The sequence below is a fragment of the Oryzias latipes genome, chromosome 12, assembly GCF_002234675.1.
Source record: "Oryzias latipes chromosome 12, ASM223467v1".
In the NCBI taxonomy this organism is placed as follows: domain Eukaryota; kingdom Metazoa; phylum Chordata; class Actinopteri; order Beloniformes; family Adrianichthyidae; genus Oryzias; species Oryzias latipes.
This window is the reverse complement of record NC_019870.2, coordinates 21,390,789-21,405,840: the sequence shown is the minus strand read 5'-3', so window position 1 is coordinate 21,405,840 and position 15,052 is coordinate 21,390,789. Positions and strand designations below refer to the sequence as shown.

Sequence of the window (15,052 nt, the reverse complement as noted above, 5' to 3'; positions counted from 1 at the left end):
CATAGAGACACCCTATGGAAGTTACTGAGTTGTTACTGTTGCCTACAAACCTTTATTAGAGTGTTACGGAGTTTTTATGATGGTATGAATGCTAGCATTTGCTGTGGTGATAGTTGTTCAGACGCATTCAGTGTGGGACATGGCTTGAAGCAAGGATGTGTTCTTGCACCAACTTTATTCACTATTTTCCTTACTGCAGTCCTACAAAGCATGCCAGAAGAACTTGGTGATCTCTTTATTAGAACCAGAAGCGATGGAGATCTTTTTAATCTTAGGCGCCTTTTTAATCTTAGGCGCTTGTAACTCACAGTCTTCAGGCCATGCAAGAGCTACTGACTGCCTTTGCTGACGCTTCCACAAGATTTGACTAACAATCAACATCAAGAAAACAGAAGTCCTAATCCAAGACACCCATAATGCAAAGCTGAACCCACGAACAGTGCTCCTGAATGGTATTCCACTGGCTGAAGTAGACAAGTTCTCTTACCTGGGAAGTACTATCTCCAATAGTGGAAGTATAGATAAAGAAATATCACAGAGAATTCAATCTGCAGCATCAGCCTTCGGAAAATTGAGAAGTCATCCGTGGGACCAGAGAGGAATCCACCTGAAAACCAAGATGAAAGTCTACAGAGCCATCATAATGCCAACACTTCTGTACAGCTCTGAAACTTGGACCATCTACAAACGCCATATTAAGAGTCTTGAGTAGTACAGCAGAGACATCTCCGACAACTAATGAACATCTCATGGAAAGATAATGTGTCAAACCTTGAGGTACTGGATAGGGCAGAAATGCCGAGTGTTGAAGAAATGCTCACCACATGTCAACTAAGGTGGGCAGGGCATGTTACACGCATGGAAGACACCAGACTACCAAAAGCTGTTTTCTTTGGAGAATTAAAAGAAGGATCAGAGTGCCGTGACTACGCTTTAAAGACGTATTCAAGAGACACCTGAAGAACATAAAGGAATATGACAACTGGAAGGGAAAAGCTGAAGACCGTGTGACGTGGAGGAAGGTGGTGACTGGTGCTGCTGCTGCTATCAGGGAACAAAATGTTCAGCTATCGTCAAAAAGAAGGCAGCGTAGACTAGAACCAGCGGCTCCACTAGCTGAAGTGAACTAAAGGTGTGACACCTGCGACAGGACATTCAAGACAGCAATTGGGATGTCCTCCCACATACACCCCATAGGCACAAGCTCCTCCCCGCATCATCGACGTCATCGACGGACTGCTAAATAAGATATATTTGATGCTTACAAAACTTTGTGCAATCCTCTTACCAACCTTTTGCCGGTGACAATGTTGCAAATCTGTACTAATAACAACTTTCTCTCAAGTGTATAGGCTGGTTGTTTATCTAGCTGTTACTGAAGACAGAGGTCAAACTTACTTATTTAAATAAGAAAAACATATATTTATTAGTTGTCTTATTCTGATTATATGGGTAATAGGGATGCATGAGGTAGGGTGAAAGTTTGACACCAAGAGCCGAATTTTTTCACTGTGAGAGTCATAGAGCCACACCAAACACTGACATGCCAAGACGTACACACACAAACACGCAATTAAAGCCGTACTATTTTCCATAACACACTCCTCTCCCTACAAGAGAACAGGAAGTATTGTACTTGTTTGTTTCAAAGAAAGTGTCCACCCTCAATACACACATCAAATGCAGCTTAGCCAGAGTTGACACAGCAACTACCCTGGAGGTCAGAGACCCCTTCCACACACACAGGCACCTCTCTCTCATCTCAAGCACACACACACACACACACGCACACACACACCCACACACACACACACACACACACACACACACTCTCTCTATCTCACTCTTTTCTCTGCCTCTCTCTGACACACTATAACTCAGTGACGTGCGGTGAGGTTGATGCTGGTGAGGGTGGCTCCTCTGAAGTCAGATTTACGAAGATAATAACTGAATATTTCACCATTTATCCTACAGTATTTAACTGGTAATTCTTTGTATCTCAACATTCCTCTTTCAATGACACATAAACCAACAAATACGCAAACATCTGGACAGAGCATCCTTCTGGTGTCTAAGTAATTCATTGTCACAATAAATACATTACATTTCAGATGTGTGTAGCATCAATTCAGTTTTAACCTTCAGTAAAAATGTTTCACTCTTATAACTTTTCTTTTTTTAATTTAAAAACTAATGATTGACTTTTTGCATGAAAAACTGATAATTGATGGAATATTAAAATATTCACACAAGCATGCTCAGTCAGGTGGGTTTTCCAAACTACATCTCAGGATTTCTTACCTTGCTGGAGTGATGGGATGATGATCTGAGTGGGATTTCTCTTGTTTCTAGTACCGGTAATCCTCTGCAGATCAGGTTTATATTCAGTCGTAGCCCCTCTGATCAGCTCCTTTACGTGAGTGTCAGTCGGAACGGACTGATGCCTTGATTTCACGTGTTATTGTAATAAACAGGGACTTGCAGACATATATTAAGGAGAACGTCAACAGCAGCTTGAGAGCAGCTCTTTTACACACGGGTATTTTTTCATTCTCCAAAACGTGACAGGGCCTTCTTTCAAAGAGATTTCAGCTCAATCATCTCCAGTTCGCTCACTGCCTCATCATCAGTGACAAGCAGGGATCTCAGGCAGTCGGTCTCTGCATTAGAAGGGTCGATGAGAAAATTGATCTTTGGTAGTTTCTGTTGCAGGTCCTCAAACCGCAAAGTAAAGTTTCCGTAAGTTGTCACAGCAGTGTCGCGTTCTGCGCTTTATTTATTTTGATTGCAGCCTTCTGCTGTGTGCTCCGGAAAGAAGGAAAGTGGGATGATTGCTGTTTTTAATGTGCACTTTGAAAATCTTCAACTTGTTAATAAAGGAGACAATTTGTGTCAGATCAGGAAGAGTTGTTAATTTTCCCCAGTATATGTTTTTATTCTTTTCTGCCATGAACAATTTTGCTGCTTCCAAAAGCTCATTATAATAAACACAGTGACTTTCCATTCTGTTCAGTAAAAAGTAAGAATGTTCCCATTCTTCCAGAAACGTCCTGTGTTTATCTTTATACTCTGAATTTCGCCATTTTGACCATGAGGGTAACACACAGTCTGCATGCACACCAAATGTTACGTTATTTTTTCCGGCATTGGACGTAACCCGCACAAACGATTGGCTGTCACTTATATGTCCATCAAAACACATACACTACCCAAAATACTTTTATTATTGTTTATTATTTATTTTTGTACCCTCTGATGGATTCGTGTGTGTTTTAAGAGGGAAAAAAACTATGAGATGAGGCACAGTATATTGAAAATGTGATGAGACGCAAAGAGCCGCATGCTTATTGGCTGGCTCGAGAGCCGTGTGTTCGCCACCCCTGCTATAAATCATTCAACCAACGCTATAAAGCGTTCAATCCATTGTTTTCCTGTTTTTGTTTTTCTTTCTTTTTTCTTTCTTTCTTGCTCTCTTGCTTGCTTTCTTTTAGTTTTCTCCGCCATTTTTTGCCGCTTAACTCCTTCTACAATTTTCCCGCTATTTTTAACCATTCAACTATTAAAATGTTCAGCTCGGGGTCATGTGATGCTATTTGAGTGAGAGGACGTACGTTGCCAGCCTCCCGCCATAAGTTCAAATTTAACCTGCTTATTTTTTTTTAATCTTGGAAATCTTTTACATTTCCAATTTCTAAGCCTTTTTTCAACCTGAACGATCTATATTTGATCCAAAAAATGTCGAAGAAAAGTCGCTCTGACTCCAAATCGTCGCCGCCGCAGCCAGCTAGCTTAAATGCTAGCTTGGAAAGCAGCGCTGCAGCCTCCATCGCCCAAACTGTGACAGAGAGGATCGGCGAGTTGATGGAGGAGAAATTCCTGGATCTGCGATCTACCCTGGACAGACTGAATGGTCGTATAGATGACAACACCAGGAGGATAACCGAATCAGAGAACCGGATTTCTGAAGATGAAGACCGTATTACATCCCTGGAGAACCAAGTCAGTGAACTCCAGCAGAAAGTGAAAACTCTGACGGAGCGGTGTGACGATGGGGAGAACCGCAGCCGCCGGGAAAACATCAGGATAATCGGTCTGAAAGAGGGTTCTGAAGGACAATCTTCGGTGACATTCTTCGAATCATGGCTCCCAGAGGTTCTAGGGATGGAGACCAAGCGCGGAGTTATAAAGTTGGACAGGGCGCACCGCGCACTCGGCCCGCCAAAGGAGGACCGCTGCAGACCCGTCATCATCAAGCTGCATAACTTCACTGACAAACAGGGGATCCTTACAGCGGCCAGGGAGAAAGGAGAGATCATCTACAAAGGCAGCAGGATCTACATTCGTCAGGACTTCTCGGCTCAGGTGCGTGAAGCCCGACAGAAGTTTAACGGAACGTGCCAGCGCCTGATCAAGGGAGGGGTCCGGTTCTCCATGCGCTACCCCGCCACGCTCTGCTTCAGCCTTAAAGGAGCGGAGCGGTCCTTCAGGAGCGCACAGGCAGCAGAGGAGTTCCTGGATAAAAACGGTTTGAAATAATTACTGCTCAGATAATTCTTGTCTGAGGTGGTAAACAGACAAAACTTAAACTCAAAAAAACTCAAACTCAAAAAAAAAAAAAAAAAAAAAATCTAGTTTCTTTTTGAGGGTTCCAGCAGCTGTCTGCTTGAAGCTGTGTTGATTACCTTATAGTTAGATCGATGAATGTTAATTTTGTTATTCCATGTAAGGCTAACATGTATGGACCAGGGTTTAACTGTAAATAACTGGGCGGGATGTGTGGTGTAGCAGCTCAGCAGTAGGATTAGAGATTCTGGGGCTGTCTGGTGCACTCTCTGAGCTGGAGGAGATGTCCCTCAGCTTCACTCATCCCAGGAAGGTTGTTCCCAATGGATGGGTAATGTTGTGTGTGTGTTGTGTGTGTGGGGTTTTGTTGCGGGGGGGGGGGGGGGGGTATTGTTCGGGGACAGATTGTTAAAGACAGCCATTTTCACCTATTTTGTTTTTTTGTGTGATTTTTCTTTCTATGTATAAGCAGTGCACAGGCCCAAAAAAATCCCAAGAGACCGTTGGTTTTCAAAATGCTAAATGTTACTCTATAAAAACTAACATCAACTCTAAGAACAACAGATGACTGATTTAAAGGTGATCTCACTTAATGTAAAAGGCATCAACCATGTTATCAAACGCCAGAAAATCTTATCCTTTCTCAGGAAGGAGAAATGTCAGGTGGCCATGCTCCAGGAAACTCATCTGTCAGATACAGAACATGTAAAACTGAGGAGGAGCTGGGTGGGACAGGTTTTTTACTCATCTTTTAATTCAAAAAGCAGAGGAGTTGCTATTCTCCTTCACCGTAGTTTACCTTTCAGCTTTGAAAATGAGGTAAAAGACAGCCAAGGGCGTTATATACTCCTATCTGGTCACCTGTATGGGGAGCAAGTCGTCTTTGGATGTGTTTATGCACCTAATGTTTACGATCCTTCTTTTCTCCCTCAACTTATCTCAGACCTGAACTCCTTCTCATCCTCATATGTACTTTTAGGAGGTGACTTCAATTGTGTATTAGACCCAAAAACAGACATGTCTCCCCCACGTTCAGACCGCCTCAAGAAATCTGAAAAAATGTTAGAATTTCTTAGTGACCTGAACCTACATGATGTGTGGCGAATTATGCATCCAACAGATAAAGATTACTCATTTTTTTCAATCCCACATCAAGTTTTCACCCGGATAGACTATTTTTTTTCATCTCAATTTGTTCTAGACAGGATAAAAAACTGTACAATTGGCACTAAATTCATCTCTGATCATGCTCCGGTTAGCATAGTTCTCTCACCTCCCTACCTAGACCCAGCCTGTAGACACTGGAGACTAAACCCAACCTTATTGAGCAGCCAGGATTTTGTAGATTATATTACAAAAGAATGGGAAGGTTTTATTGCCATTAATAAAACTCCAGAGATAAGCCCTTCTACACTATGGGAATCTGGTAAGGCATACATACGGGGGTCAATCATATCATATACATCAGCTCAGAAGAAGAAAGCTCTGAAATTACAATTAGACCTAGAAAAAAATATAGCAGGGCTGGAGGTTCAGTTCAGGCAGCATCCTAGTGACTCTTTAGCAAAGCAGCTGGAAGCAGCTCGCTCTGCCTTAAACCAGCTGCTAACAAAGAAAGCGCAGACACAAATTTTTTATGCTAAACATAGATTATTTGAATCTGGAAATAAACCTGGCAGGTTGCTTGCGAGACTGGCTAAAAGTAAGATGGAAGTCAACATAATCCCTGCTCTTACAGATAGGGATGGAAAGAGGCAAAACAAGTCTACAGATATAAACAAAATCATGAAATTATATTACCAAGACCTTTATAGCTCTCAATGTGAATCCTCTGCTGACAACAGAGCAGATTTTCTTGACAAAATAAAATTTCCTACTCTGTCTGATGAACAGAAAAAAATTCTAAATAATTCAATAAGCAAAGAGGAAGTCTCTGAGGCCATATTTGCTCTGAAGGGAGGCAAAGCTCCAGGACCAGATGGTTTTGGACCTGAATTTTATAAAACATTTTGTAAGATGCTGGTTGGTCCACTAACAGATATGTTTGTAGATTCATTTGAGAAAGGCTTCCTTCCCCCCACATTAAGTCATGCACATGTGTCTGTGATCTTAAAAAAAGACAAACCAGCTGACTTATGTGGGTCTTATCGACCCATCAGCCTTATTTCTGTTGACAGTAAGGTGCTCTCTAAACTTCTTGCTCGCAGGCTGCAGAACTTCCTCCCAACCCTTGTTCACCCAGACCAGTCAGGGTTTGTGCCGGGACGGTTATCCCACAGCAATGTGAGAAGGCTGCTGAATATTATACAGTTCTCCTCTATAAGGAAGCAGAAAGCCCTGGCTGTCTCTCTCGATGCTGAAAAAGCTTTCGATCGGATAGAGTGGGAGTATCTTTTTGACGTTCTCCATAGATTCGGACTTGGGGGTAGCTTTCTTAGATGGATACAAGCCATATACCATTCACCTACAGCCTCTGTGTTGACTAATGGTCGCTGCTCTGAACCATTTGCATTAGCAAGAGGCGTGCGCCAAGGTTGTCCTCTTAGCCCACTTCTTTTTGCCTTAGCATTGGAGCCACTAGCTGAAACTATACGCATGCAAGCTGAGGTTAAGGGAATATCGCTGGGGAACATGGAGCATAAGATTGCTTTGTATGCTGATGACATCATTCTATTCTTAACATTACCTAAACAGTCAATTCCCACTACTCTTAAAGCCTTTAACAAATTTAGTTCTATATCTGGTTACAAAATTAATTTAGCAAAATCAGAAGCTATGCCATTGGGAGGCCTGAGTAAGGCTGACGTTCCCAATGATTTCCCATTCAAATGGACTGTTGGTGGTTTGCTGTATCTCGGCGTGAAAATGTCCCCAGATCTGAACGATATGTTAAAACTGAACTTCTCCCCCATCTGCACACAGATAAAGAAGGATCTACAGCGATGGCATAAACTTCCGCTGTCGATGTTGGGTCGAATTAGTTTAATCAAAATGAATGTTCTGCCACGTCTCTTGTATCCTCTGCAGATGCTCCCTCTATACATATCAAAGAAAACTAACAGAGATCTGGAAAAGGCCTTTACCAACTTTATATGGCTCGGGAAGAAGCCAAGACAGAAACTTAAGATTTTGCAGTTGCATCCCGATATGGGTGGTCTCTCGGTACCAAATATAATTTTCTATAACTGGGCCTGCCATGCCCATCATTACTGGCTGTGGCTACATACATACCTAAAGAGGGAGAACTGCATTGACTCATGGGCATGCTCTCCTCATTCTCCCTGGGGATTGATCACCTGTGACGTGGCCAAAATCCCACTATCTGTTAGAAAAAATCCTATTATTTATAATGGTATTAGAGTTTGGCGTGATGTGTTAAAGCACCTGGGAAAGACAAAAGTTAAGTCTTTGCTTTCCCCAATAACTCAAAATCCTGATTTTCCTGCTGGTGTTGGCTCATCTGTATTCTCCTCCTGGCGTAATTTAGGAATTAATGTAATTGGCGATTTAATTAAAGACGACACTGTTATGTCTTTTCAACAATTACAAACCACATTTCATGTTCCTCAAAAACATTTTTTTGCATATCTCCAACTGAGACATTTTATTTCTTCTCATGTTGTTTCCACATCCGCTGTTAATGATGTAGAAAAGTTCTTGGGGGATCGCAAAGACAGGAGGCACCTGATTGGATCATTTTATTCTCTCCTTAACTCTTTAGGCATATGCCTCCTTCCAGATATTTCCCGTAAATGGGAAATAGACTTAGACTCTCAATATATAGAAGATGATTGGCAAACAGCACTCCGCTTGATTAAATCTACGTTCACGTGCAACAGACTAAGAGAGACTCAGTATAGAATAATCCACAGACTCCACATAACTCCTGTTATTTTACACAAAATTAATCGTTCTCTGTCTCCTTTGTGCTTGAAATGTAATTTGGAGAGAGGAACATATTTTCACTGTTTTTGGGAATGTAGGAAAATTTCTAGATTCTGGAATCATATTTCATCTGTGATCAGTGAGATCTTCAAATTAAAAATCAAGAAGGATCCAGGTGTCTTCCTGCTGGGCCTTCCCTCGAGGAAACTACAGATTCCTACTGCACATTATAAGCTTCTGGAGAAACTGCTTTTAATCGCTCGGAAATGTATCTTGATACAATGGATAAAGGAGTCCCCTCCCACTGTCACTCTCTGGTACAGAGAGGTGTTCAGTACACTTCCTCATGAGAGGTTACATGCAGTTATGGAAGGAAGGGAGGAGATGTTTCTTACAACATGGTCTCCATTTTTAAACCATCTGCCTGCCGACTTAAAGGGTCTACTTTTACAGGGACAAAACATTAAGCAATCTTCTTTAATGCCTTGTTCATAAACAAACTGGTCAGTGGACTGTAACACCTGTGGGAAAAAAAAAAGTTCACATCCTTGTATGTATTATAACTGCCTGTATACCTTTTTATTTATTTTTTGTCTTTATTTAGTTTTTATCCTTTTTATAATTATTTTTGTTTTAATTATTTTACTTGAATGGCTGTCGTAAGTTGAAGGGTGGGGGGGGCTGACATATTTTTGATACTTGATGCTTAAACTGTTCAAATGTTTTTGTGTTCAAATTGTTCAAATTTTGAAAACAATAAAAAAAAAAAAAAAAAAAAAAAAAATGTTCAGCTCTTCCAGCTTTTTCCAGCTATGACTTTTGGTTCTTCAAATCCTTGAACTTTTCAAGATATTCCAGGTCTTCCAGAATTTTTGCCTCCATTGAAATACATGGGGACTCCTTGGTGCAGAAGCTCACTGGTTCCAGACCCGGCGCTGGCATTTTTTTCAAAAAATGAATTTTTTATTATTGTGCCAATTTCACTTTACTTATGTTCAACTTTGATCATTTCTTTCTTTCTTTATTTTTGCCAATTATTACCCTTAAGTTTCACCTACGTTCAGCAATATAGCATTAAACCATGCATTTTCTTCTGGAAATGCAGCTCCTTTTAGGTATATTTGTTATATTTTGTACATTAAAACAAATGCTCTTACAAATATAAAAAGCAGCAATGAAACAAATAATACCAAAAAAATGTAAAATTAAATTTTATTTAATTTTAATTTCATTTTTCATTTTTCATTTATTTAGGTTTTATTTAATTCAATTTGGTCCTTAGGAGGGGTGGTACAGACAAGAGAAAAAAATGCCTTTTAGGGGGTACTCCAGACCTATTTTGTATTTTTAAAACTATTGTCAAGCATTTTTTTCTCTTATTGCTTTTAGATTTGGTCTCAGGATAGATAAATTTAGTCAGAAATGTTGTTTTTTTAATATTTCTTAATGTATATTAACCTTATAACTTAATTAATCATTCTTATTTTTTCCACAATGCCAAAGTAAGAACATCAACTGACTATGAGAATTGGTGAAAAGTGGATTATATTGCAAACATTTGCTGTATTGCTCTTTTAGAGCTTTTCGAACATGTGAAATCGCAGTTAATGGGACTGGAAGTTGGCATCTTTACAACCTCAGATTAGCTTTGTGCATGAAAAAGCTGCCAGGAAGAGAGAGGGAAAGACTGCTACAAAGAAAGACAGTGGGAGGCAGTATGGCTCCTTAACATAGGGTGAAGTGCAGTGCGAAGTCCTTTACTCCTGTCATGCTTACCTTTACAGTGGTAGAAATGAGATACTGTGCAAAATTTCAGACCTTATAGTTTCATAATACTTAATGAACAATACTTGATGAAATGCAGGGAACATTTTTCCCCTTGAACTTTCTGAAATACCCTCTTCGTGGATTTAACCAGTCTTGCAAGATGATCTACAGGGTCCTCTTTTTCTCAAAAAGGTAAGTTATATAAATGTTTTTAACCTTTGGTAAACTCTAGGCTTGACATTTAATGCTGTAGGACTCTTAACTTCCAAAAAGTTGTAGTTTAAGTCATTGCAAACCATTAGTTTGTTAAAGCCCATTATAAAAGTTTTAAACCTCAAGTTGTTTTTTTATCTTTAGGACAATAATAATCTAAATAGGATGTTTTGTAATAGGTAAGCAAATGTCTAAAGAATAAGTGGAATACAACTAAACATGCACGTCTCTAATAAAAACTATTAGGATAGTAGAATTTAGTGCACATCATTTGGAAAGTAATTTTACCCAAATGTGTTCATTTTGTATTTAGGTACGTTTAAACCACATAATTAATAGTACTTTCTTTTTGGTAAGCTGGGAATATTTGTTGAATTCTTACTCAGCTAATGTTCTTATCATATTGCTTTTAAACTAATTTTTCACAATTTTAGCTTCCTATACTGACCAAACAAAGTGTTTGAGACCTTAAGTTTAGGTGGTTAATGTAACTGACACCCTTCTATATTAAGAACAAATACAATAATTTGAAATATTTTTTACCACAAATGAAACTGAAGCTAAATTGGATTCTAGCACGAAAAGCTAACTTGGTGCTTCCCCCCTTTTATTACCATATTCTTTCAAATAAAGATACTTATACACATCATTAGGATGGCATCTAGCACTCTCTATAACCTTCATCTGCATGAAAGACAAACTGACAGCAATCATTTCTCTACAGACTAACTAATTTAAAAATGAGGCAGAATTTTACAGCTATGTTCCAGTTTTATTGAACTGTTAGAATATTTGTCACGTTTGTCTAATTTCATCAACTCAAACGCACTTTTCAGTTAAAACTAACACGTCAGATTGGCCATTACTATTTTCTAGCCCTGTGAGCTTCGTCCATTTAAAACTAACTAATATCTTCAGTGTTGCAATATCAACATTTGTCCTGTGTGGGATGAACTTGGATGGGTATATTAGGAATGTTTAAGATAAGGAACTGTGATAAAACAGCTGCAGATAAAACAACAGATAAAACATTTGATTATTTTTTATGGGGACTTTTACCGTATTTTACTCATCAAACAAAAGCCAATGATCTTTGGGATTTGTTTTGACAAATGCATTGGTTACAGTATAATTTGTCCATATGGCTCTGCATCTTTAACATTTTAAATATCATTCAATATTGAGATTTACTATATACCACATATTGTCGATCAGTCAAAGCTTTCCGACCAATCAACTTGGCAGAATGTGATTAAGTGATGTGGCCTGAGAAGCCAGAATTGTCATCTAATTACTGTGCTGGTATTTAAATAGCTATAATTGTACACATCCAACCAGCTGCATGTTGTTGTCTTTTCTACCAACTGTCTTTGTGACTAAAGTTGGTTGAAGAATCAGAAAGTCTTGCCATTTTTTTTGTATTTTATGACTGGTCTTTAGTCAATATTGATTTTTTTTTTTATGTTTCCATTCATTCGTTCGTTCGTTCGTTTGTTCGTTCATTCATTCATTCCCTTTGTTAAAAAACAGCTTAATTTGTCACAGTATGGAATATACTGGTCAGGTTATTAAAAAATAAAAAGATATCTAGTAAATTTAAAATTCTTATATATAATTTGATGTATTATTTTAGTTAGTTTTTCTGGGATTGACTTATTAATAAATATGTACCATATTCAATTGATTCAAAAATAGTTAACATTTTAAAGAATAATTTATGAAATATTACAATATTTTGGAAACTGGACCAATAACACAACATAGCTAAAGGATGCAACTAAAACAATTTGGGCTCCACATAAACACAAACCAACTCACACCATAATTTATTCAAAAAAACACTGATTTGAGCAATACTTTGATTTTCAGCAGATACATTCAAATTTATGCCATGACACTAGTGCTCATCATCTTCTATCAAAGGAGACGTCTGCATTTTATTAAGGCCATGGAGCTCCAATCTTCTTTCACAAGGGAGCGGCTACAGATGAAGAGATTTTGGGAAATCGTGGTTGGTGATTTTACAGAGAAATTGTGATCCAACAATACCGCATGACACGCTCAGTTTTTGATGTGCTGTGTGATGCTATGGGACCTCTTGTGGCAGCCAGTTCCTATCAAGAAGTGCATTGTTGGTCAAGTCATTCATTTTATTCGAAAAAAGTGTTTTCGTTGCTGTTTTGCGAAAAATTTCAATTTTCATATGCCTCAAAACCCTCTTATCCAATTGCAAGGTTTTTTTTTTTGACAAATGCAAGTTTTTTTAATGTTCGTGTTTGTATTTGGTGAATTTGTCGCAAACCGAATTCAAGCAATTTCATAGTCAGTGGAAATGCAGCTATTAATAAATACCTGGGTACTGAACAGTGCTGAAGAAGTTTTCCAGATTCCTTGAACAGAAAAAATACACAAAAATTTCTTTCTACATTTCTTTTATATAATTGCAAATGAATTCAGGCATGAAGGGGTTAAGCAGATAGGTAGCTTGTAGACACACTGCTTTTAAAAGAGTTAATTCAGTGACTTTCTGCTATACTTATTTTTCTTTCATTTCAGATTGTGAAGACCAACTGTGTGGTTGCTTGAGCTTTTTTTTTTTTGAGGTTTTATAAAATATTCGCAATCTTACATATGCCAACTTTTACTTTATTTCATCTTTAAGCGTAAATGTTATAAGTAAGATTTGTGTCCGGATGCTTTTGAGAAACTGCTTTTTCTTAGTATGTACTCTGACATCATAAAGGTGAAACTCAACCAATGTTGTTCCCATCACTTCTTTTTAAAATAATTTTTTTATTGTGTGTTTTGTTTTGATTGTATTAAACTCTTACATTTGAAACCTTGCAGGGGCGAGAAGTGGAATCTGATAATAGGCAAGCCTGGGTGAAACCAGAGTAAGTCAGAAACTATCCCATGACTTGTGTGATTCCTTTGAATCAACTAAGACGAGCGACTGCTGAAAACTATTATTTAAAATAATTTATAAAAAACACAACACCAAAACAGGAATTTAAGTTGCTGACATCTACAGTAATTAACATTTTTGTGCCAAAATAGTTATTTGAAGCATGCCATGTAAATTCTGAATTACAGTTAATCCCAGCTTTAGTATTGGTATATAGATAGTTTAGTATTATTACTCAAACCTCTTTGTTTTATGCTGTTTTTTCTTGGTGGGCAGTGAGGGATCTGGTCTGTATGGAATTGACAGCATGCCAGACTTGCGAAAAAAGAAACCCATCCCATTGGTCAGCGATGTGGTCAGTATCACCCTCCATTTTTTGTATTTCCATTACTTATTCATCATTCTGTCTTTTTTTTTCTTGTGATTTTGGATTAAGAGAATAATTTTATATTTTCAAAGACTAAATAGTTGTAACAAAAGTAATGTTTTTATCTTAACCCTTGTGCTATCTTAGAAGACCCCACCCTTGCATTGACGTGTTCTCCCTACCATGACAAAGTTGGATAAAGGTGGAAAGATTTCATGTAATCCGTAGACACCAGTGAAGATCACAAATCATTGAAGAAAAAAGGTTAAGCGCACTGTCTAGTGGGTCTAGATGACCCAACTCCCAATGTTAAAGTGCCTAGGATAGCACAAGGGTTACAGCGGAATTAAGATTGAGAGTGTAATTGGCACATGGACACAGAAATGAAGTCAGACTAATTTCTTTCTCCCTCCTCTCTTTAACCTGAAACTATTCCCCACAACTCTCTTGAATGCATTCATTCTGCTTGGTCAGGCTATGGTAAGTTAAAGATGGAAGTTGCCACTCCCTTTCTGGACTGAAACTTTAAATATCAAGTAGGACAATAAAAAGAAAGACGTTATTTCAAACAAATATGCAAAAAACATATTGATCTTCTTCTTCATGCTTACTAAAAATTAAAACAACCATGCAACATGTGTAATGTTTTCTTCCTACTTGATATTAGTAACAGCTTATGTAGTTAAAAATGATGTCCTTTATCTCTTTGGTTCATGTTTTTCCTCAACCGCTGGGCCATCTATAGATAAATTCTTAAAATTCTATTACTAACAAACAAAGGTTTTTTACCTTGTTTTATTATTACCAGGAATCTAACTCTGCCTGCCTACTAACGCTTTTGCCTTTTTCAAACTAACTCAAACTGGATTTCTGATAATTTGAAAAGAGTTCAAAAAAATGGAAAACCAGCAATTCGTTTAACCATGTTGACCACCTTTAATATCTAGTCTCACCATTTGCTATTTGGGCAGTAATGTGACAGCTTAGCGTGTTGCGGGTAGGACAAGTATTTGCTTACTAGATGCAAACTCATGCAAATATTTGTTTGGGACATCTCGTTCAGTCTCTCGTTCAAGCCAGGAAGGCAGGGATCGCCTCTGCCATGGCTGCACGGTCCTCATTCAAGGACGAAGAGCTGGTGAGTGCAGTTTTTAATCTTCTCAAAATGGCAGAAAAAACTTAGTCTGGACTTATTCTTTAATTTAAAGACTTGACCTGGCCCTGAAGTCCTTGAATTTGTAGGTTGAAAGCTTCTTGAGGTGAAATGTCTTGAAGTCAGGATGAACATTTTAAAATATTTTCTGCTTTGGAACCATCCTGGAAGAATCAGAGTCCTCCCAGATATGATCTCA

The 15,052-nt window shown here is 38.4% G+C and overlaps 1 protein-coding gene across 1 annotated transcript in view; it reads left to right on the top strand.

Moving 5' to 3' along the window:
- The window catches only part of unc13b (unc-13 homolog B), a gene marked incomplete in the record, with an annotated part of 145,224 nt that overhangs the window by 68,671 nt on the left and 61,501 nt on the right, over positions 1 to 15,052 (top strand). The window contains 4 exon segments of the mRNA XM_023961185.1: positions 13,276 to 13,322; positions 13,610 to 13,688; positions 14,175 to 14,180; positions 14,764 to 14,838. Coding sequence (XP_023816953.1) covers positions 13,276 to 13,322; positions 13,610 to 13,688; positions 14,175 to 14,180; positions 14,764 to 14,838 — 207 coding nt within the window.